Consider the following 25009-nt stretch of genomic DNA (forward strand, 5'->3'; position numbering starts at 1 on the left):
TATTAGAGTAAAATTGCCATGATGTATAGAGAGAAATCCAAGTCCTGCAAAATAATCTCTCCCTGCGCTCTGTATGTGAGTGGGGTGGAAAGTAAAGTGAAAGTTCAAACGAAAACTCTACTTTAATTCGTAAATTAAGGCTAACCTTACAAATAGGTATGGTGTGGTTGAAACATTTGTTTGTAAGGATGACGCTGTAGTGACTAAAAAAAGAGAAACTTTTATGCAATGCGTGCTGGTTATTCAGAAAGCATTTCGGGGATATACGTACACACCGTTTCGTCCCTCAAGCTCACAATATGACATGAATGCTAATAGTTAATCAAAATGTAACTGTGGCCATCCGCGTTAACTTAGTGCACCAATTCTCTATGTATGAAGTCTGCCTTCCAAACAGCATTGGGTAGGTCAAGCGTACGCCCGAACCGTTGTCCGGTCGGACATTGAAATTTTGAAGTTAGCCCACAAGACCCCTTCAGGGAGGCCACTGGGATCACAGGGATTACATCATTCGATATGCCCTATGATATTTACGTATTTCAATTTGGTTCCATTCATTTACTTTCCATGGTTTTCATACTACGAGTACTGGAGTTTCCGAACCATATCATGGCGGCCATTTTGAAACTGGTGCACAATATGAAACATCTTTTGGTACAGCGTTACTTAGTTTTCCAAGACCTTTCGAACGAGGTATTACTCGACCCATGTTCCCATTTGACATTTCAAAGTTACCCCCCGTTACCCCCATTTAGGGTGGCGGGGAGGGATACTTTTGGCGGAATTGGGTTTCCCCCTTAGCAATATATAACGTGTACTTCAAATATTTCTTCTATGTTTTACAATTTTTCAGATATTTCCGTGGATTAATTAAAATGGCCCACCCTGTATAGAGTAATCATAACAATATAATTTATATAGTATGCACATTCGAATTTTGTAGTTAACGACCTCTTGTTAATGGGCTACAAGTGTTTCCCTCGGAGCAAAAGATGCTTTGAGAAAATCTTAAGGAAATTCATATCTCAAAACCTCCGCTACCTTTCGACAACCCGCAGGTGCCATGATAATTGAAATGGTTAGCTTTAACCTTGAGAATTTTCCGTAATTTCTAAAGCTCTCCACTGATGCAAGGAGCCAATGTAGCTAATTGTTTTACTAAAACAGACAGGGCAAACAAATGCGTACAACCATTTCATGAATTACGTGCTTTTTCTTATTTACATTTGCCTTCACCACTCCTTTATCAGGGTAGTGTTCTGGCCATTGACCTCCAAGAATAAATCGTGGAATCCATGCTTCTTTGTTTCCAGTCATAAATACAGAACATCTGCCTCTTATATGAGAATACGAAAGAGTTAAGAAAAATAACAAAACGGTCTTCTGCGTTGCCAAGATACGCAGGTAAAATTATCATCATCATTATAGGGTAAACATAGCTTCAATGCGGCCAACTTCCAAGATAGGCAGGTGGCCAACTTACAGAGTAATAGGTAATGAATGTCTTATGGGAAAATGCAGGTCCAAGATGAGCAGGTGGCCAAGTTGACAGGTTTTACTTCTCAAGGCCCTTCTCCCAAACGGCGACCTACACGTGCTGTTGGGTCCGGGAAGAGATACTGAGTATCTCAGCGTGTACGTGGTACCTCAACACGTAAAAGAGAGGTAGTCCCGTATTGCTTGGACGATCCTACCGGGAGGGGAGAGTCGGATTCCTGCCTGCAGGAGGACCAAACGGAAACGGAAAAGGTCCAATCCCAGATATCTGGGGAACGGTACGAATTCCGCGAATGGGAGGTAATCCTGCAGGATATAGGCCGGTTCCAAACTCAAATGGTGACTTACACGTACCATTGGATCCGGGATGAGATGCACAGCATCTCGACGTGTGTGTGGTACCTCTACACACGGCGGTTGCCAATTGAACGATAGAGGTAGACAGGGCCGGGACACGAGCCCCCTCGGGCATTGCCTGAGGTTCCCGGATTGGGTTGGACTCTGCCGGGTTGTGGTCATACCGTGGGATTCGGTAGCACATGGGAACTAATCCCAGGAACATGGGTAACGGTGAACATGTGCGGGAGGTGAGCTCGCCTTATAACGCTCGGACACCATGCCTGCAGAGTATGGTAGGACCTGACTCGCTAGCAGGACCGCCTCCACCAGTAGGTCAACTGGTTGGCACTCAGGAGTCAGGACTTCGGTCTGGCCGCGCAGTGGGCGTATCCCACTCCCTCAGTGAATGGGGGTTACACACTTAGGTGTCAAGGTTAAGGGACAAATCTTGAGGGTGCACTTGTGCACGAGGACAGAAGTCTAAGCACGAGCAACCACGGGCGGGGTGCATTACTTTCTTGCGGAACCCGTCCATTAAATAGACCGAACGGTCGCGGGCATGCTCCCCATGCATGCAATTAAGCGTGGCATAATAGACCACTAGCTCACAATGTACTTCGTAGTGTGCATTTAATTCTATTGAGATAACTCTGATATGCAAAGTCGTTGGACAGTAATGTACAGACTTAAAATGTTTTGTAGAATTGCCCGCAGATTGCGTTACTGTAATAGCCACTGCAGAATAGCAATTGATGATAGCTATAACAGCTTCTGTATCCTGTTACAGATTAGTTCAAAAAATTATAGTAGGCAGCGAATGTTTGCTGTCCTATCTGCATTGTCAACTGTTTTAGTGGGGATAGAACGTATTGAAATTATGTGCATGGCGGAGCCTCGAAAGGTTCTTATTTATGACCTATGTTTAGCAGAAGGGGTCCAGCTCTTTTCTCTAAAAAATGTTACAATTTTGGTAATTTCTGCTCACATTCGGTTAGTTTAGGGTAGGTTAGGTTAATTTGGGTTGGGCTAGGTTAGTTTAGTTTATGTTATATTGGTGTAGGGGTCCCACATAATTTTCCAAAAAATGATAGAATTTCGCTTATTTCTATTAATATTAGGTTAGTTTAGGTTAGTTCAGGTTAGCTTAAGGTAGTTTTATGTTAGGTTAGGTTAGATTTGGTTACATTATGTTACGTCTAAGTACTTGTATCATTCATTTCTCCTGCAAATTTTGTTTAGGTTAGGTTTTTTACGTGCTTCTGGACCCCTTGTACTAAACATACTCTTTATTTATTAGTATATATATATATATATATATATATATATATATATATATATATATATATATATATATATATATATATATATATATATATATATATATATATATATAGATATATATATATATATATATATATATATATAAATGTTCTGGTTATTTTTATATGTAATTAATTTCCATACGCTCCATCTCCATTAAAATCATTTTATTACAGTTGGATATCGGTAACTGGAATTCCTTGATAACTGGAATTTTTTCACATTCCCTTGAACTCTCCGTAACAATCAATATTCAAATAACCTCTGTAAGTCAAATGTTTAAAAATTACAACCTCCATAAGTCGAATTTTAAGTGTCTCATAGTCATATTTTAAAAACTTGCTAACTCGAACTTTCGTATCTGTGAACCTCTACAAGTCGAAGTTTACCTCTATGAATCTAATTTCTCTTGATGTGACCCCGATAACTCGCAGCCATAACTCTATGCTTTTATGTAATTATCATTCTGTCATTGTTGTTACTGTGTATTTGTAATTGTGTTGCACTCATGTCTATTACTTTATTTTTACTGGTCATCTTTTTTAATTTAAGAAACTTTCACAATTTCGAGTTAAAGAGGACGATTTCGAGTTAAAGAGGTCGAATGAATAAAACTTGGAGTTATTGAGGTTATATAGTCACTTTTCATGGAGAACTTAGAACCTCAGTATCTCCAATTTTTGTTGTGGCCACTTTGATAACCCGAAAAACTCGATAACTCAATTTTTTATCTATTCTCTTGAGCTTCGAATTATCGATGTCTCACTGTATTAACTCTATACCTTGACACTACTGACAGGTGTCCTCAAAAATTTCACGTTCAATGATTTTTAAGAATTTAATTTTACCAAAACTCGTTTATATATTTAATCTGTCTGTCCCTCCGTCCGGGGACACAACATCTCAAGAAACAATTTTTGCCAGCGTGTAGGGGGTCAAAAGTTAGAAATCAAGTTCGTAGATGGAGGTGATATTCGAACCGGAAGTGGTAGAAATCAACCATTTCCGGTTTTAACGTTAATCACTATAGAGCAAAAATGGTAACAGATAGTTAGAAGAAGTTTCCTGTAATCAATTAAGCGTCCTAAGACTACATTTTATCCTCATACTTAACTCTCTATTAAAACCGGAAGTGGTAGGAATAAATCATTTCCAGTTTTAACGTTAATCACTATAGAGCAAAAATTGTAACAGATAGTTAGAAGTTTCCTGCAATCAATTAAGCGTCCTAAGACTATATTTCATCTTCATCCTTAACTCTCTATTAAAACCGGAAGTGGTATAAATCCACTACGACTTCCGGTTTCAATATTTATCTACCCTATAGCAAACACGATAAGAGATAGCGAGAAGAATTTTTAGAATTAATTTACTCCTCTCTTAATTCTCTATTCAAACCGGAAGTGGCAGAAATCAATCGCTTCCGGTTTTAACTTATAGCGGAAATATATAGCAAGAAACAGTTTTTTGCAATCAATTAAACATTCCCAAAGATATATTCCATCCCTACTCTAATATATCTACTAAAATCGAAAGTGGTAAAAATCTACTGCCACATCCGGTTTCAATATTGATTGAGAAAATACCATGCCATACAAACCAAATTCTTTCGCGTGGTGTACACGTGGCAATAACTCTGATATCTATTGAAAAGCGAAGCAAGCATCTTTTGAGGTTATTTGTAAGACTGTTCTTCAAGCATCTTACTCATAATAAATAACTTGATATTGCCCCATTAGTATTTCCTTGTTGCCTCCGATAACTTTTACTTATCATTTATACTTTCTCTTTCAATATCACCCATTACATTATTATGTTGTCGAACGTAATGAAAAATTTGAGTAATTTTTTTAAACTTTCAGGTAACAGTAGAATATAATGATAGGCAAGGCTGTGTTTATGTTTAGTTTAGTTTAGTTGTAGTTTAGTTTAGTTTATTTTCATCCTTTGTGTACATAGAGATTACAGAAGACTAAGTACATAGGACACGTCAGAAAATAATACATCAAATTACAAAGATAATAGTAAAAAGTAAAATAAACTAAAAGAAAATTAGATTACAATTGGTAACAAAAGTAATAGTAGCAAAGAATGCATCTAAATATTTAATTAGTTTAAGAATTACACTCTAGATATTTATAAACGCTATAACAGGCTTTATCTACAAGGAATTTTAACACCTCATTCTTAAACACTTGTATGTTCTTAATGTTTTTAAAATGCTGGGGTAAGTGATTATACAATCTTGTACACATAGAGTACACACTATTTCTAGTTGAGCTATAATTTATTTGCGGGACATAAACATCCGTAGCTTGCCTTGTATTATGTGAATGTACAGAAGATGTAACTGTAAAGGAATGCCAATTAGTGTTAGTAAAGATAATGCTTTTGTATATGTACAGAGATGTGTTAGAATTCTATGGAGTTTAAATATTTCTCTACAAGATGATCTTGTGATCAGGTCGTCTCGGGCTAGCAGCCAGGTAAATACTGTTATATCTTGCAACGTTTCGAGGGTTGACATCGTCCTCATCTTCAGGCGAATATGATGGTGCAATAGAGTGTATGGAATATATATACTCATGTATGTATGATTGGACTCTTCTGATTGGTGGTTGGAATGGCGGCTTCTGATTGGTGCTTGAAATGGCGGGATATGATTCGTGTCCATGTTTTACTCAGTTGGAAACCTGTGTCTCTGTTAAGGTTCGTTTTTTCTTTTGTGATTGTAACAGCTTCTTTTATCCTCCTGTCCCAAACTCTTGAGCCTTTTGCTATTATTTCGGTATCTGTGAATAAAATCTTATGTTGCTGTTTGATACTATGTTCAGCCAGTCCGGATTTTTGAACTTACAGTAGATATATTCCATACACTCTATTGCCCCATCATATTCGCCTGAAGATGAGGACGATGTCAGTCCTCGAAACGTCGCAAGATATAACAGTATTTACCTGGCTGCTAGCCCGAGAAGACTTGTTCACGATACGTCGCCACGACAGCTTCAATAGATAAGATGATCTTGGTTTCAAGTTAAAAATAATACGTAGCTTTTTTCTGTATGCGGAAAGTGGATAGGGCAAGGTGTGATGCTCCCCAAAAAATAACTCCAAAACTGAGAGGTGAATATATCTTACCATAGTATAATAAAAGCAAAGTATGTCGAGAGACGGCGACTTTTAGTCTATATAAAACAAAATTTAGACTGCATAGTTTATTGTTTAAGTTTAAAATATGTTTTCCCAGACAAGTCTATTTTGAATAATTACCCTAAGAATTCTGCTGAAGACGAATAACTTAAAAGTAAAGAATCGTTCTTTATTGATGAAGTTTTCAGCAGTGTGGTGAAAGATAAAAATATAGTACCTTAGATTTGTCCATATTTATCTCTAAGTTGTTACTGGATGCCCACGTTGTCAATCTTTCAACAGTTAGTTTAAAGTTATTCTCTAGCTGCGACATTATGCTTCCTTTCACTAAAATATTTACATCATTTGCATATAAGACTATATCACGGAAGTCCAAAAATTCATGCAAGTCATTTATGTAAATTAAGAAAAGAATAGGGCCTAAAACGGACCCTTGAGGAACACCATTGTTAATAATACCAGGAGATAACTCGTACCTTGTACCTTGTAAGTCGTCCGTTTTAAAATCTCGAAATTTGAACAAGCTGTTTCCTGTTTAACAAATATGAAGAAATCCAATTGTAGACTGTACCCCTTATGCCATAATTGTAGTTTTTTAGCCCCTTCAGTGCGTAATTTTCATATGCGAACCGCTGTAAAAAGTGTAGTTTTTTTTTTGTTTTTTTTTTTTTTTTTTTGAGAACTTTGGAATGTGTTACCTTTCAATAACTTTTGAACCTCTCAAGCAACGACAATGAAATTTTCGGCATTATGATCTTTGTCGCTTCTAATTAGCTACTATAACTTGACATAGTCGTATTTATGGTTATGTCAAACAAAACAAATAATGAAAACTGTATTTGACGAAGCACAAACTCTATTTTAATTTCTTTCTTTTTCTCCTCTTGTTCTTTTAATTAAGCAACAATTGAAACTAGCTGAGCGCAAACTCGCTAAATATTGTCGGGATAACATTACTCATACTATGGGCAAGTATATTCGCCATACGCAATACAAAATAGCCAAAGCAAAATGAAAGCGTATATATACGCCATCCGCACAGCAGGTGCGTTTTGAAGACACGAGTTAACTCGCCACCCATACTGAAGGGGTTAGTAAGGCCTCGTGATTCACGTTATCGAAAGCTTTAGAAAAATCGATGAATAAGCCTATTGCATATTTCCTATCACTTAATGTGTTGGAGATTTTCACCCAAAAAATCGAAAACCACAGTGTCTGTTAACTTAGATTTTTGAAAACCGTGTTGAAGTGGTGAGATAATATTGTGGGATAGCAAAAAGCTATTTAATCGTGATAGTGCAGCATATTCAAAAACTTCCGAGAATATAGAGAAAGCAGATGTCATGAATGAGTTAACAAGTTTTCGGAGACGGCAAATTTCGTGGATTAGTTATTGTCCAAGAAAATATATTCTATTATTATATGGTAATTATTTTATTTATTAATATATTATGTTGTTTATTACAGATATTTTTATATTTCCCGCTTCCAGTTAAATATTGATTATTAACTTTACTGTCTCAAATTTTCTACCCTGGTATTTATTGATATTGAGGGAGCGGTACTTTTTAATGGGCCACGATGGCAAAAATGTTATAAACACTACTCTGTTCATAAGTTGATACAAGGTTAAATCTTCCATAGTTTCTTTATAACCATTTCTGGTTTGATGATAACGGTGATGAAGGTTTTTGCCACATCAGTTATACAAAAAAGAGAGAGGAATATGTCAGTGTGCCAACTGCTTTGTTTTTGTTTCCGTTTGAAGTCTTGTGAAATGTGACAACGGCTGGGCTCTCTGCCACAATGTATTTCCATTTTAACCTTTGAAGACTTCATCGCGTAACATCTTGAGAGATAAGGTGATGTCTATTGGCAAAGCTCTCAAGAGACAGGAAAGAAGCAAAGATGATGATGAATTGGTTATGTTGTGTTACATCCAATTCTGCAAAGCCATTTTTTTTTACGTTGTCTATGTGTTGTATTTTCATTGTAGCTATAAACATGTTTGAAAGCATAGATGGTCATTTTGCATTGGCCTCGCACTCACTAGTGCCTCCGCTCAATAATCTCATGTTGGCTCGTGCTCAGCTCGAGCCAGTTGAACATGAGTCTCGGGCTCGCGAGCACTGGGTCCGCGAGTTTAAACATATCTTGTTAAAAACAGAAAAAGCATGCTAGACGATATCACTGGTATTCTTTTTTAAATCCTTTCTAGATACAAAAAAAAAAAAAAAAAAAAAAAACTTTCAACGACCACCTCTTGAAGCCGATTGCTTCTAACGACGGCCGATTTTACTGGATCAGAACTATTTAGCTTTTCCAAAAGACAATGTATTAAAATCCCTTCTCCTTTTATGCCGACTACCTCTTCTCTCGACAAACCTCCAGGGATTATTACTCTCTTTAAGAAGACATCTTTATTACGAACATGTGTTTCATCAGGGGATGCTTTTAGTGTTAGCCAATAGTAGCCTAGTAATGTTAATGATCTGTGCTGATAAAGTAGATGGGTAAACTTTGGAAATGGAATGTTATGCATCAGCAAAGCAAAAATGCGATTCTAGGAATTCTCAGAAACTGACACAATCCTGTAAGTGAAACCCACTGCGGCAACCATCTTTTTCTGAAGCATTGGCTTTTCTTCATTTTACGTAGTTCTGTTGTTGTTGTGATATGATTTATGGAATATTCTGTGAGTTTGAAGATTTGTCTAAAGCCTAGAAACAATTGTTTCGAATATATTTCTTCTTTTTTTTTTTTTTATGAATCGATCATTGTACAATATACTCTTATGGGGCTGGGGTGGTTTAGTGGAAGAGCACTGACTTTTAGTGTGTAAAGTCACTGGTTCCACCTCATCTCTCGCCAAATGGACTCTGTGGTGGATAAACATCGTTCGCGTTGGTTTCTTGGTGTTGTCCCGTTTCCTCTCATTTTGTTCGTTATCAGCATCATCACTCTCTGCCGTAGCCTGGGAACATAAATCTGGGACCTTAAACTCCACAAAAAGAAAAAAAAAAAAACATTATGAAATTGGACTTACATTGAGAAACTGCATGCTACTTGTGTGTGTGTATGTGTGTGTGTGTGCTTTTCTTAATTATGAATAAGATGGCTAAAGCTAGATTGCCGTGCTGCAAGAATCTTGTAACTGTCATTAAAAATATCTTGCAACTCTACAATATTTCTCCATATAAACATAATCTTCAAAGGGACATGCAACATTTTTTTCATCTTGCAAGGAGTCAACTGGATCGCCTTGCTTGCTACCTGCTATCGCCCTCCCGCTGACATAAAGGAAAAACCAGTTTCGCCGCTTCCGAAACGACGGATTCTTTTGGACGGGGAGGGGAAGTGCGCCGACATGTACGTTTTTAATGAGGAGATTCGCTGTTTGTCCACTAGAGTGCAGTGCTGCATGGGTGGAGATATCTTTCTTGCATTCAGAAAATTGAATGAAATCTGAAATGAAATCTGAGTTTTACGTCCCACGGTTATGCCGGTTAGGCTAAAGGAGACGGTGATGGTGAGTAATGAATGAAATGGTGAAATGAAGAAAGTGGGAGGAAACGGGAGAACCCCGAGAAAACCCACGCACACGGTGTTTGTCCACCCCAAAGTCCACTTGGCGGGGGCTAGGATCAAACCCGGAACCCCAAGCACCAGAGGTGAACGCTCTACCACTGAGCCACCGCGGCCCTTTCAGAAAGTTGTACTATGTATACAGTAAATAGAAAGGTTAGGTTGCAAGATTTTTAATGACAACTACAGGATTCTTGAAGCATGACAACCTAGCTTGAGAAAGTGCAAGCAACGGCAGGGGTGGATCCAGGGGTCGATTGCCCCCCTCAGAGACTTTCTTATTTTATATATAAATAAAGCCTATCCTAGATTTTGGAGCTCTTAAAAGTAGCTTTAAGTAACAGTATTACAACCCCTCCAGAAGTCCGTCCTGGATCCGCCCCTGAGCAACGGAAAGCACAATAGACCTTTTTAAATATATTTCTAACTGCATCCCGCCTGTTGAAGTTTTACTATCTAAAATCCTTGTTATATCATTAGACCTTTCTTGATTAGGTCCACACCTCTAATACACCGATTTAGTTGAAAATTTTAGGTGGCCGCCTTAAAGAGTTTCCAGTGCATTCATGCTCCTATTAATCTCGTCTTAGGAAATGAGATTGTTTAGGATTGAAATTAGGCAGATAGAATTATCTTACTTAAGAGCCTGACATACTAAAAATAATACAAAATTTACCGTTTTTCTTTTACTTGTTTTTCATAAGTGAAAGGAAATAATGAAATGCAACTTACCACAGTCATGGATATTGTTATTCTACAACAGAAAATATGGACGTGAAGAATTTTCAGTGTTGTTGTCATCCATAGAAATTACAGTGTTGCCAGAACAACAAAATCTAAGTTAAGGCAGCGACTAGAGGAACGAACTCAATTGCATTTGATTACGTATTATGTTGTTTTGGAACCTGTAAACTACTTTTTAAATAACATAATTATTTAATTTTGATAACTGTATGTTAAAACTATTTTGTTTATTACAAACTGACGTAATCAAATGTGGTTGAGTTCGTTCCTCTAGTCGTCGCTGCCTTAACTTAGACTTCGGGGAAATGTTATTCTGGCAACAGTATAATTTCTATGAATCGCAACACTGAAAATTTTTCAGGTTTATATTTTCTGTTGTAGAATAACATTATCTATGATTGTGGTAAGTTACATTTCATTATCTCCTTTCACTTATGAAAAACAAGCAAAAGAAAAATAGTAAATTTTGTGTTACTTTTAGTATTTCAGGCTCTTACGACATATAATCCCATATTTAATTTTTATTAGTGTTTTTTGAATCATACAAAATCATTTCAGTTATTCTCATTACTGACAAGGAGGATGTCCGAAGTGTAAATCTCAGATTTCAAAAAGGTTTGTGCAGATTGTTAGGGGGGCTCATGGAATAATGATCGGCACAACAAATTTCGGCGGAATACCATACTTGGGTGGGGCAATGACTCATTTGCGATTTTCGGCTTTCGTAGTAAAAATCGGCCTTTTGATTTGAAAATTGACTTATTGTTGTCTACAATCGTTGTCATTCGTCTTCATTTGACTAAAGATACTTTAATTGTGGGTTGGGATCCCTATGCGTGTGGAGGTCCCCCTCACAAGTTTGATACATGTTCCTCGTTCATATTGACGAGCTGAATTCAAATATGTGATTAAAAGTATTTTGTGGAGCACATGTGCGGCACAGATCTCTACCAAGTTTCTGGGATGCTAAATTACAAGATGAAAGAGAACTAAAGGGCTTGAAATAGGAGTTTGGCAGAATCAGTGTTTACTGTATGGATTCCCATTAGTTACTTCGTGGCTAATAGAAATAGTATAGGGAACATAACGAACAAACAAAATACTAAAGAAAACGGCAGAGACGTCAGCTAATCCAATGACTTTGGATTACTCAGGGCGCGGGAGCGAGGACCTGCTACGCACCTGCTTGCCACTTGCTTACCCAACTGCTGCTTCAGCGAAGCCTGTCTGACCATAAGCAAATAAACTAATTTAGACATGAACGAACTTTGTACATGCATTTATTTGTTACTTATGAGTATTTTAAAATTATAAAATTGGTATTCAAAAATAGAGCACAATCAATTCTATATTGTACAAACAAAATTAAAAGGAACCCAAGGCGTGGTAAACGACGAAAAGATTGCGTGTACAATGTTAAATACACTCACAGTACATTTGGCGCTATTTAAACCATGCGCGACAACCCTATCTACTCCATTCGCGAAGTGCACGCGTCTTTGGACAGACGCTGTTTCGAGTTATCGTCTTATATAGAAATTGCATATCTGTTATTAGAAAGCCAGTGTATTATGTCGCGTTATGAATTTCGTTTAGGTTCACTGTATTTACATATGTGTTGGTAAACTGGATACGTTTTGAACACGTGAAGCCTCATAGTGAGTCCTGTGAATATCATTTCATTTTTACAAACTGCATTTCCTGCTGAAAAATATGTAGCAAAGATTATTACAGATAAGGAAAATGAATTGGCATCATCTCTCATTGATATTTTAGAATGTGGTGTGAAAGATCCCATTCTTGTTGTCGAAAAGACGGCAGAACTCGACATCGATAAATGCTTAACAATGACCATAGCCGTAGACGATCCGGAATGCGAAGTTGTAGAAGATGACATCCTTAAAGGCGATGCAGTACCAACAGGGTACAAGAAAAGAAGTCGTCAAGTTTCGGAAATCTAAATCAAGTCCTGGAGGTTAAAAAAAAAAAAAAAAGTGTACAAACTAAATTAAAAAAGTAAAACATGCGTCGCAACTTTACCGGTAGGAAGCTCAAATTGAAAAAGTAAAACATGCGTCGCAACTTTACCGGTGGGAAGCTCAAATTGATAATCAAGGAACACGCAATGACAAATTTTCATCTATTTCCAGTTTCCAGTTTTGTGTATACAAAGTTCATTGAAGCCAAAAGAGATTTCATGCCTGTACTGCATCGCCGGATCTCCGGAAATGAGCCATTCAAAAAGCGAAAGAAATTAAATTTGAACACTCTAAGGTTTCCAAAAGTTTGTGCTCTCACTTGTGAGGGGAAACGCCACCACACACAGGGATCCCCGACCACGGCCGGCGATTAGGGGGAGCAAAGGGGGCAGTTGCCCCCGCACTTTTTTTAAGTAACCCATTAATGTATATAGTTTCATTTGAAAATATAAAGTTTTGTATGTATTACTGCTTCATAGAAAAAATGGTACTATATAGTATTTGCCGTTGCGTGAGTACAGTACGTATTGGTTGTCTTTTCGTGGAGTAAAGGAAACTATAAGAATTGCATTTTAATTGCCACATAAAATAACCCAAAAATCAACCTATTGGAGCACAATTCTAGCATACTTTCACTTCTATCATAAGGGCTCGATATGTAGGTGTTTGAAACTAATTCGCAAAGACAGTTCGAAAGAAAAGTATTTCACAAGTTATTCTTTAATTGCACAAAAATTTAGATCATAAAATGTCTTTTCTTCTTTCTAAAGTAACGAATGTTGATTAAAAAGAGCATAATAGGAAACAACTTCTACCTTTTCCATTGTTATGTAGTGTAATATACGAGTGAAGTGGTGTGTTATGGGTGTACGAGTGTATATACAATTAAATTTAGTGAATTCAACATAATTCTAGGTTTTAGGATTCTTTCGTATAACTGGGGTGTGGAGTGACTCTAACTGTTGTGTTTTGGTGTGTTCAAGAAAGTGAAAACTGCACACAATGACAACGAACATGTTTCGGGAAGTTGCAAAAGCAAATATTTCTTTAAATGTCATAGCATAGGGTTGTAGTATTTACTGTCTTTCATTTTCTAAGAGTAATAACATACATTCATTCATTCATTCATTCATTGTTTATTCATCCATGTCGTACATTATTGGTCAGAGACCAGTACATAGAACTTGTCAAATAATAAGAAGACATTTCAATATAATTGATACTACATTATTTTACAAACTATCACCCAAGTATTCACCAATATGATAATACATTTTGTTACACAAAAATTAAATAGTTCATTTTTGAAATTTCGTATGTTTTTGATATCCTTCAAATAACTTGGGAGCTTATTAAACAACTTAGCGGACATAGGAAGAACACTTCTTTTGGTGCAGGCATAGTTTTGGTATGCTGTGAATATGTTATTCTTTTGTCGTGTGTTGTATGAATGTACATCGTCAACATGAAGAAAACTACTTTCATTTCTCTTTACATATATGATACTTTTGTATATGTACAGACAAGGCACAGTTAAAATTTTATTTGACTGAAAGACCCTTTTGCATCAGGACCTTGGTGACAGATTAAAAATAGATCTTATTGCCTTTTTCTGTAGACGAAAAGTAGTAACACTGGAATAGGAGGCTTCCCAGAAAATTATTCCGTAATTTAACAAGGATTGAAACTTACCATAGTACAATAACAGCAAAGTTTCTTTTGACACTGAACCACGTAGTCTATAAATGACAAAACAGATACGACTTAATTTGCTGTTTAGCTCAGTAATATGTGCATCCCATGTAAGCCTATTGCTTATTGTTACACCTAAAAATTTAGTGGATTTTGAATAGTGACATTTAATAGCATGTCTGGAATTAAAAATATGAGTTGTTCATTAATCCCCAGTTTCAATATAACTTCTACAAAACAAGCTTCATTATTCATTACTATGATTACTATTATCTTTTCTACTTATTAGTTTTGCAAATTTGTTATTAAAGAATCTGATCACACAATTTTCCAGACAGAATTTTAAGGTGTTCATGAGCAAGAAATCAAATTACTTCTTACACTTTCGTTGTTCAACAGTACAAAGGGCTAGTACCTACTTGCGTTGCTCTTGTCAACTTACTTAATAAAATATGAAATACGATATACGATATTTTAACTGAAAAAGATAGTATCCTATTAGTTATACGACCTTTCGTCAAAGTGTTAGAAACAACCAGAAAACTAACAGTTATAAACAAATATTCACATCATGTCTTGCCCCCCCCCCCACATTTAACGTTGAACCGCCACCACTATCCCCGACCCACAATTGAAGTATCTTTAGGCAAATGAAAACGAATGACAACGATTGTAGACAACAAATCAATTTTTAAATCAAAAGGCCGATTTTTACTACGAAAGCAGAAAATCGCAAATGGGGTACTGCCCCATCCAAATGTAGGGTTCCGCCGAAATTTGTTGTGCCGATCTTTATTCCATGAGCCCCCTAACGATTCGCACAAACCTTTTTGAAATCTGAGATTTACACTTCGGACACCCTCCTTGTGAGATCTAAGTCTATGAGCGTTTCTCAATAAGTACAAGAGACGAAGTACATTTGACTCGTTTTAGGTTTGAAGGTACACTCATGTCCAAAATTATTGTCGCATGTCTATAAATATGTTGTTCTAGGAATATAATTTGATAACGAATTCACCCGGTATTTCTTATAATGTTAGTATGTGTATAATCGGCAAAGACATGTATGTGGCAAATTTCATGTCAAAAGAGAAGTAAATAAGAACAATGAAAGGAAAATACAATTTTCTTCTCCATTTAGAACATTTTGTTTTAGTCATTCTAATTTTCGTATTTATAATTCTTTTCCTATGAAATTTACCACAAATATACATTTCCCGATTATACACATAGTATCAGTATTAAAAGTACCTTGCAAAATCATTATCGAATTATATTATTACAAGAAGACAGTTATAGATATGTGACAATAATTTTAGACATGAGTGTACCTTTACGCATAGCCTATGTAAATTCTTTTAATATATCGGGAAATATAAGTAAAAAAAAAAGCATCAAAGTAATCGACACAGTAGTCCACCAAACGAAACAAGAAATTAAAAAAAAAAAACTTCTTATGCAAATTTTGTATGATGATGTTATAAACAAGGGCGTCCATCAGGGGGAGCAAGGTGGGGCGCCCGCCCCTCTATAGGAAATTATACTTGGGAATATCGAAAACCCAATAGAATTTTTACATTAGTTACAGCAAAATTTGAAACTATATTTGAAATATCGTTTATACTTGCCCCCCTTGGAAACCACAACATGGGCGCCCTTGGTTATATATATATATATATATATATATATATATATATATATATATATATATATATATATATATATATATATATATATATATATATATATTTTACCCTGAAAGTTTGAAAGTATCTAAATTTGAAACAAATTCTTCATTACGTAAGATAACATAACAATATAAATATAATGTATGATTTGAAAATGAAGTTGTGCGGTAATCATGTAGTCTGAGAGACTGAATTCCGAAACTCAATAATGAATAAAAAGTCTGTGGCTGATCAGGGAGCAGACCAGATAGTGCAGTGATTAACGTATCAGCACCACCGTAAAACGATTAATCGATTATTATCCAAAATTATACATATGATGAAGCGGCAGAAAGTTAAGAGAATAATTTAATTGTATATCCCTTTCAACATGGCGACAATCATGGCTTCGTTGAGAACACTACTTTTCTTTCTTCTTGTACGCGCCAAAAATGGCGCATCACAAACCAAAACAACTGCAAATCGTTGAACGAAACTTACATAATCACTGCACGCCGTTTCGAAGCACAAAATTAGTAGGGAGCACTCGAGGGCGCCGATTTGTCTGTAACTTTGGGGGGAGGGGCATTAATAAAAAATGCATACAACAATACATATAATAATAATAAAAAACATATTCATAAAAATACATGGGTGCCTACATGATCTTTGGGGGGGCGGGCCCCGCGCCCCCCAGGATCGGCGTCCCTTGGGAGCACTTCTACATTGATTTTAATCAACCCGCACAATTGTGTTTCCCGTGTTGAAAGGGATAAATATGAAATGAAATGAAATATTTCGGTTTAACGTCCCATGATTATGCCTGTCAGGTTAAAGGAGACAATGATTAAGGCAAGTAAATGATGATGGAAGAATTGGTGGAATGAGAATGCGGGAGGAAACGTTAGTACTCTAAGAAAACCAACGAACACGATGTTGTCCACTACAAACTTACTTGGTGGGGAATCGAACCAGGAACCCCCTGCACCAGAGGTAAACGCTCTACCACTAAGGCACCGTGGCCCCCAATGTATGGTACTGAAGGAGGGATTATATACGCAATATTAGTTGGAGTAATATGACGGTATCTTTTATCTTTTCATTTCTCGAGAGCCGCGGTGACTCAGTAGTAAAGCGTTCACCTCTGGTGTGTGGGGTTCCTGGTTCAATCGGAGCCCCCGCCAGGGCCGTGCCGTGGAAAATCAGCTCCCGAGGCGAGAGTATACGACGGCGCCCCCATACATATATTCCAAGCATTTTTTCCTATATTTGTCCTTTTTCCCCCTTACTTCGACGCCCGGGGCCGTCGCCCCTCTCGCCCACAAACTGCACGGCCCCGCCAAATAAACTTTGTGGTAGACAAACCCGTGTGCATGGGTTTTCTCGGAGTTCTCTGTTTCTTCATAATTGCTTCATTTCACCGTTATCATCTACATCATCATCACCGTCTTGTTTACTTTTATTGGTCCCATGAATTCAGTTCCGTTCTTGATATGTTGGAGACATGGCTTCGGTGTATACAATTTTCAAAGATTCAAATTTTCTGGCAGCGAAAGGAAAGTACACTCTATGACTCTTTATTGATCAATGTTGATTAATTTCATTTTGACAGTGACAGTATATCACGTAAGGAAATTATCTCACTCATGTGAGCAGAATCACAAGATTTTTCAGTTATAGAAAGGATACTAGATGAGTTCATCCATAACTTTTATTTATTTATTTATTTATTTTAGAAATGTCAATTTTTATGAAACATGGCGTGTATTCCTTCGAAAGTAAAAAAAAAAATATTCCTATTGGTTGGGGGTTGGAAATAGTCGTAAGAGAATGAATTTTCCCAACAATATAGAGAATATCTTTTACACTCGCTTTGACTGTGCAAGGTACATTATATGAGTTGTGACGTAATACGAGGGAGGACCAGAAACTAAGGTTACAAGACCGATATTTCTGGAGTTTCGTTTATTATAGGGGAATGAAGAGTGTGTGATAATTCTTCTACATGGAGTTGGCAACTGTGCAGAGTTTCAGCCATCCGCCACCTACGGCGCTAGTTGTAGGTAAACAAAATGGCGACTCATTTGGGTAACTGGTCCAGCGAAGAAGACCGCTCAGTTATTTGATTTCTGTGGGCGAAACATATAACTGCGGCTGTAATTCACCGGAAGCTGGTAGAGGTTTACGGAGAGACTGTAATGTCTCGTCAGCATGTCGCAGAATGGTTTCTAAAGTTTGCGGCTGGAATGAGGAGCGCAGTAGCCGACCCAGCACGGCGTCAACAGATTTGAACACAGCTCGCGTGGAGAAGCTGATTCAGAACAGCAGGAGGATCATGTTACGGCTTTCACCTGTTCCCGCACTTGAAGGAGCACTTACAATGCTGTCGCTTCGCTTCAGACGAGGAGGTGAAACACTTAGTGACAACGTGAGCTGAATCAACGCCACCTGGATACAAGGCCTTACAGCTCCAAAATGACGTCATCATCAGAAGACCACAGAAGTCTTAAGGAAAATACAAGTCCTAGCCACATTATAATGACTTTTACGATCATTTTGTTCGTATTTTCGCAAATTCACGCAGAAATGACTACTTGTAGGATAAAAATAAGCTAGTATTGTAACAATAATAAAAAATATGACTTGCGAAAGAATGCAAACTTTTATTATACAAGTTTAAATTCGCAATCAGCTTGAAAAACAAAATAATGATTTCATGACAAATTCAAGTAGGACATACTTAGATTTAATTGTAGTTCTAAAACCGTTGTTTCCAATTTAAATTCCAATTTTATTCCAATGACACAACTACAGATACACCTAAAACCACTTACTATGAACACTTTTACATGTTTACATAGATATAACAAATGTAACTGCTACAACATGTGTTTTCTACACTATTTAACTCTTCATAAGAGTACTTAATTTTCGTATCTTTCCACATTGCTGTATACTGCTGTTTCGGTTTTTACAGTAATTATTTAATATCACATTAGTGGTAGCCCAACAAATAATTTTACTCAATTCTTTCAATGTGTCCAGGTGGCGTTGGCTGAACACGCAAAGACAGGATTTTTACCAGGAGGAAAACTTCAAAATCATCCCACGATACTAAATGTGCCTCAACCGACTATGTCGAAAACTAACCTGATGTATGTACTATCTGTTGGATGTATTGGTTGTATGAAATAATATATATTTACGTTTCACTGCAGGCTTTGTAAACTTACTTTTTGATCAACCCTCGTAATATTTCCTTATTTTTATAAAAATATATTATTTATGCATTTATTTATTTTCTCAGCAAAAGACGAGAACCTGAAGAGGATAATGAAGGAGATGGAGAGCCTCGCTGAAGACCTGAACGTTCTGAACCAGATTAATGAACTGACGGTGAGCTTGCATTGTCCTCACAACCAGCTGGAGGAAGTAGTGCGGGAAATGTTGGTCTCTTTAAACAAACAGTTGACGGAGAAGCAAAACAGTGACTCTCAACTTTCCTACCTTGAACTTTCACTTAACACACAGTAAGTACCACAAACGTTTAACCAAGTTATTTGAACAAGCGAAAAACAACAAACAATTTATTTAAACTTCACATTCTTTCGTTTTTTTTATTTAGAGTTGCAAACTATGCTATGCTTCAATATGGGAAGTCTTAGTGAATAACTTTATCTGTCGACAGAAAATGAAATTAATTTCACGTCACACATTATGCCCTTTAGACTAAATGAAAGTAAATGATAATGAATGGATTAGTGGAGTTAAAATGTGGGAGGAAAAGAAAACATCGAGCAAACCACTGATACCATGTTGTTCACCATATACCATTAACTCATATGGCCTGGGATCGAACCAGGTACCTCTCACAGCGATGAGTGATCTACCACTGAGCCACTGTGCCCCCCCCTTATCTATTGACAGGTATCAGAGTAAAAACGCTAAGATATAGCGAGTTTTTTTTTTATTTATTCATTCACGCGACTCAGCGTTCCAAGAATGGACCCATTTCCGCTATTATCACACTATTCAAACCGGAAGTAGTAGACACCACATCCGATCTGCTTCTGGTCTCAATATTAGATTTTCATAGATAGCAAAAAAACTATCCCGGGGCAAGAACTCGCCTTAGCGCCCCGCCTCCCAGACCAATCAAATCAAAACGCTCCCCGACTATACCTGATATTAGCATCACACAGTAATTTTCCTCTTCCACTTTTCCTTCAAGTGGTACAGCTTGATTTTAAAACTGCAGTACATAATTTAATTTTTAATACAAAATAAAATACCAGACTAATTAGTATTTGATTGCCAAATAATCTGAGAGTAGCATGCTTGACATATTCTTATAGTCTTGTCATAATAACTGCAAATCACAATGTTTTTTTGGAATTATATCGGGATGTGCATATGTGTAGAATGAATCAACAGTCTATTGTTTTAGAATAGAATATTTAATTATGACAAACAGTCAAGCTGTTGTCTCGAATATTATACTCGGGTATTTTGCAAATCTCTTAAATCGATGTAAGCTAAATGAGAACACAAAAAGCTGGAACTAAAACTTAACTTTGCGGACTCTTTTGGCTGCAAATGTTTTTACAATGTCCTCAGAAGATAGCTTTGAAGCTAACTTTTGTTTTATGGATATGATCCTAAGATTTGTGGGACGTTGTTGTCCTGTTAAGTTTCTGAGGTAATATTTTTACGACCCTTAGTTTGCTAAAACTCCTTTCCTTGCCTTATAGTGAAAATAAATGTTTGCCCAGTTTTGCACCCCCCAATTTGGCTCTCGTGGCACAAGCCCCCTTTGTCCCCTTTAGTTACGTCACAGAGAACAAATCTCATGTCGCCCTTATCTCTCAACCAATATAGGATCTCATAGTTTTCAACTCTATCATAACATAACAGTGTGAATCGTAATTTACTTATTTTTACAACACTTTTTAAGCCATTGTTAATGAAATTATGGGAAAACACTTAAAATTGTGTAGTGTCTTTTTAATATGCACGTGTAAAGAGAAGCAATGCTTCGCATGCATATGAACATATATTGTTAAATCTATGTTTCTAACCAATGAAACAAATCCTTTTGCCACTCAAAGATAAGGTATTCAGTGAAAAATAGTTGAAATATTGTAAACATCTAATTTCTATCTGATAATTTTAGTATGTTATACAAAATTATTAGCAGCAGTAAGAATATCATAGTCAATCCATTGCTGAATGAAACCATCCGCCATCTACCTTGCGCAATTCTCTTCCACGTTCTGTAGTTTGCAATTCTTCTTGATTTATTTACACCATCTTCTACGAGGACGTTTCCTTGTCTCTTGGTATCCAGTCAAGAATTTATTTTATCCATAGATCATCATTTTCCCTTGCAATATGTTCAGTCTACCAGCACTTCAATATTTTTATTTTCGTGATAATACTCGTCACTCCTGTCATTTCTAAACCATACGTAATATTTCGTGTCTTTGTGGGTGATTTGTAGCAAATATCTTCCATTTATTATTATTTTTTTATTTTATTTCATTTTATTTATTTATTTATTTTGTATTCTTAAAAAAAAGTAATGTAGGTATTCTAAGTATTGTGTGGAGTTGGTACCATTTATATAATATGTATTTAATTTTTGGTGATGTTAGGATCGTTCTTCTCCTTTTACTTTAGACTTAGGACCGAAGTTAACATTTTTCCATATTGTGGTTTATATGGTTTTAAATGAAATATTGTTTTTTTTTTTTTTTTTTTAATGGGGTTTTGTGAATGAGTTTATTTTTACTCGATATGTTTGTCACAAATATTTAATTCATTTTGTAATAGGAAGTATATGTTCTGTTTCGTACAAAATTTGTTTTTTCTTAGTAAACTTATTCAAGACTATTATGAATGACGGTGTATTTTTCTATTTCTATGCTTTATTTATTTATTTTTAGTTTGTAACAGATACATCATGTTTGTTTCTTATCATTATTTTTTTGTAAATATTTTGTAATCTATTTCATTAATATTCTGTATAACAAGATATATTTTAAACTTTAGGATGATGTTTCTATTCTATTTGGATGCGCTTGTAAGTACAGGGTGTTTCAAAAAGAATGATCTGATTTTAAAATTCCATATGTATTGATAAAAACATACTACAAAAATTGGATAAATTGCAAAATACTCACAAAATCTTCAAGTTTTAGCTATGCTATTACAAAACTCTATGTGTCCACCAGCAACAGTACCAACAACATGTAGACGATAGCTAAATTGGTCATAAACTTCGGAAGTGCAAGGCCGACCTGAACTCGTACCTTTGCACAAGCATCCTGTCTCTTCAAATTGGCGATACTAACGATGAATGGTTTGGGTGCAGGAGGAACAATGCCAAAACTCCGACGAAAAGCACACTGGACCGAAATCATTGACTCAATCTTTGCAAACTGCAGCACACAAGACGGCTTCTATTGAGCGGACAACATCTTACTTCTGTTGACATATTGATTGACATCTAACGTCGATTTTCTGAAACTCTAGGCCACGCTCATTCAAACAACACTCATTTCCTTGCCGGCACGTCCCATGTTCCGTAATTATTACCGTTCAAAATCAGGTCAATTCTTTTTGAAACATGGTGTATTTTATTTTATTCTTTTACTTTCCCTTTGCGCGCTTGTTGCTATAATACTGTTTGTTTCCCATAAATATATTAAGAATTATTATTATCCACTATTGCACATTAGAATTGTTACTCTACCGATTTCTCAGCAGTGATTTTATCAAGGTTGCTATATTCACTCCGCATTTTTGATATTCTACTATGACTGTGGCTTCCCCACACGTTCTTACGTCATTATGTTCTAAAGCATAGCATTCAATATTGTTGATAATAACGCTTAACTAGACTTCTGCCGCTAATATTCTCTTTCTTCGCTACTCTTTGTTGACGAGTCATTCGGGTCTCGAAAGCTAAGTGTCCATCGCAAAGAGTGAAAAAGTGACTGACTGGACCGTGACTCAAACCCGGGACCGTATCGATTTGTTAAGTACTAACACCAACCCAATCCTATTCCCAGAACAGCCACACACTCTCTCACTCTCGAGGTCGGCGCTCTCACCTTGGACGACGTGGGTTGTCCACAGATCAAGCACCTTATGACGGTTGTGATTTTATATACTAATAAAGGGAGGAAACAACAATTTTTTTTTTTTTATTTTACACACCAAATCCTCTGTAGTTGCAAATTCTAACATAAAGAGTTACAAAGTGACTGACTGGAACGGAACCTCCGGTATACCGTGCCTATGTGCTAAGCACTACGCAACCCAGTCCGCTTTCACTCTTTACGTTAGAATTCGCACCTAAAGGGAATTTGGTGTGTAAAATATAATAATAATAATAATAATAATAATAATAATAATAATAATAATAATAATAATAATAATAATAATAGTAATAATAATAATAATAATAATAATAATAATAATAATAATAATAATAATAATAGTAATCGGTTTTTTCCTTCTTTCATTAGTATAAGTGTTTGTATTTCATACCTTCACAGCGGTTTTGTTTATATGAGCATATCATATTTTGATACGTATATATGCTATTGGAAAAGAAATGGCCGAAGAAAAGGAATTTTGGACATAAGAAAAACTCACCGAAAGATAGTTAATAATACTTGTAGGTAAATATAAACCAAAGAAAACTTGCTGACGGTTCATCGAACAGGGTGAGGAAAGAAATAACATAAAATAGAGTTTAAAAAAGTGACTTACAACTTAACGGGGATCCGAACCACATGAATTCCCACAGAGGATCGATCTCAGGTCTCCAGCGCTGAAAACGAGTGCGCGAACTATATTGCTGCAAGGGAGCTCTGGAGAGCTATGATGGTGGCACGGTCATAAAACAGTGTTTCAGTCCAAGTCGAAAGCTGCCCTTATCAAGACGGAACACTTTATCTCTGTTTTTCAGAAGCTTCTTATAGCTCCGTTATTCGTTTTACTTTTAATTATTTTCTTTCTCCCTTTATCCTTTCTAATGAAGCAACAACAAGTTTTAATTTTATATATATATATATAGTTATGTACTAATGCAATTAAGTATCTTTTAGCGCCTAGATAGTCTAGATATGTCAGGTTTAGGATTTCTTTGTATCAACTAACTCTATGACCTATGGAACCCGGAAGATTAATGCTGCGTTCACAAAAGCTCTCCATTGACTTCTATCCTAAGCCAACTGGATCTAGTTTTTACTTTGTATTCCTATTTCTCCGAGATCCATCTTAATATTATCCTCCCATCTGCTCCTAGATCTTAATAGTGGTAATTTTCTGATTGAATTTCCAGTTAAAACTTTGAAAGCGCTTCTACTTTCTTCCTTCCTGGCTACATGACCTACCCACCTGAGCATCCTAGTCCTAAATTTGATGACCCTAACAATGTTTGGTAAACGGTTTAAATTTATGTATTCCCTTGTTATGAAGTTTCCGTCATTCTCCATTCCCGTTTCTTTTGGATCCGAATATTCGTCTCAGGATCTTGTTCTCAAATACTTTCAGTCTATGTTCTTCCCTCAGTGTAAGCGACCATGTTTCGCAACCATACAGAACAACAACAGGCATGATTATCGGTTTATATATTTTAAGCTTCAAATTCCTTGATAGAATTCACGACGATAAGATTTTGAACCGAATAGTAACACAAATTCCCTGCTTTTAGTCGATGTTTAATTTCTTCGTGAATATGGTTTTCGTCTGTTAATATTGATCCTAGATATTTGAAAATACCCACTTTATCAAAAGTATTATTTAATATTGTAACGCATTCATAATTTGCAGCATTACGATCCCGACGAACTTTCATGTATTTAGTTTTCTCTGCATTTACTTCTAAACCCATGTCCCTGCAAGCGTTTAATAAGATCTCTGCATTTCTTTCTATAGTTCTCCTATCATCCCCTATTAAATTTTCATCATCAGCATTCAACAGAATAACCAGAGTTCCTAAAATAAATAAATAAAAATTGTAAA

The 25009-nt window shown here is 36.2% G+C and overlaps 1 protein-coding gene across 1 annotated transcript in view; it reads left to right on the top strand.

The window, feature by feature from the left end:
* The window catches only part of LOC145681296 (uncharacterized), a 510716-nt gene that overhangs the window by 450585 nt on the left and 35122 nt on the right, over positions 1–25009 (top strand). The window contains exon 9 of the mRNA XM_081752944.1: positions 19281–19503. Within this exon, the coding sequence (XP_081609070.1) occupies positions 19281–19503 (223 nt within the window). The remainder of the gene's footprint in view (positions 1–19280; positions 19504–25009) is intronic.

Source organism: Thermobia domestica, chromosome 3 (genome assembly GCF_964235325.1).
Source record: "Thermobia domestica chromosome 3, izTheDome1.hap1.1, whole genome shotgun sequence".
NCBI lineage: Eukaryota > Metazoa > Arthropoda > Insecta > Zygentoma > Lepismatidae > Thermobia > Thermobia domestica.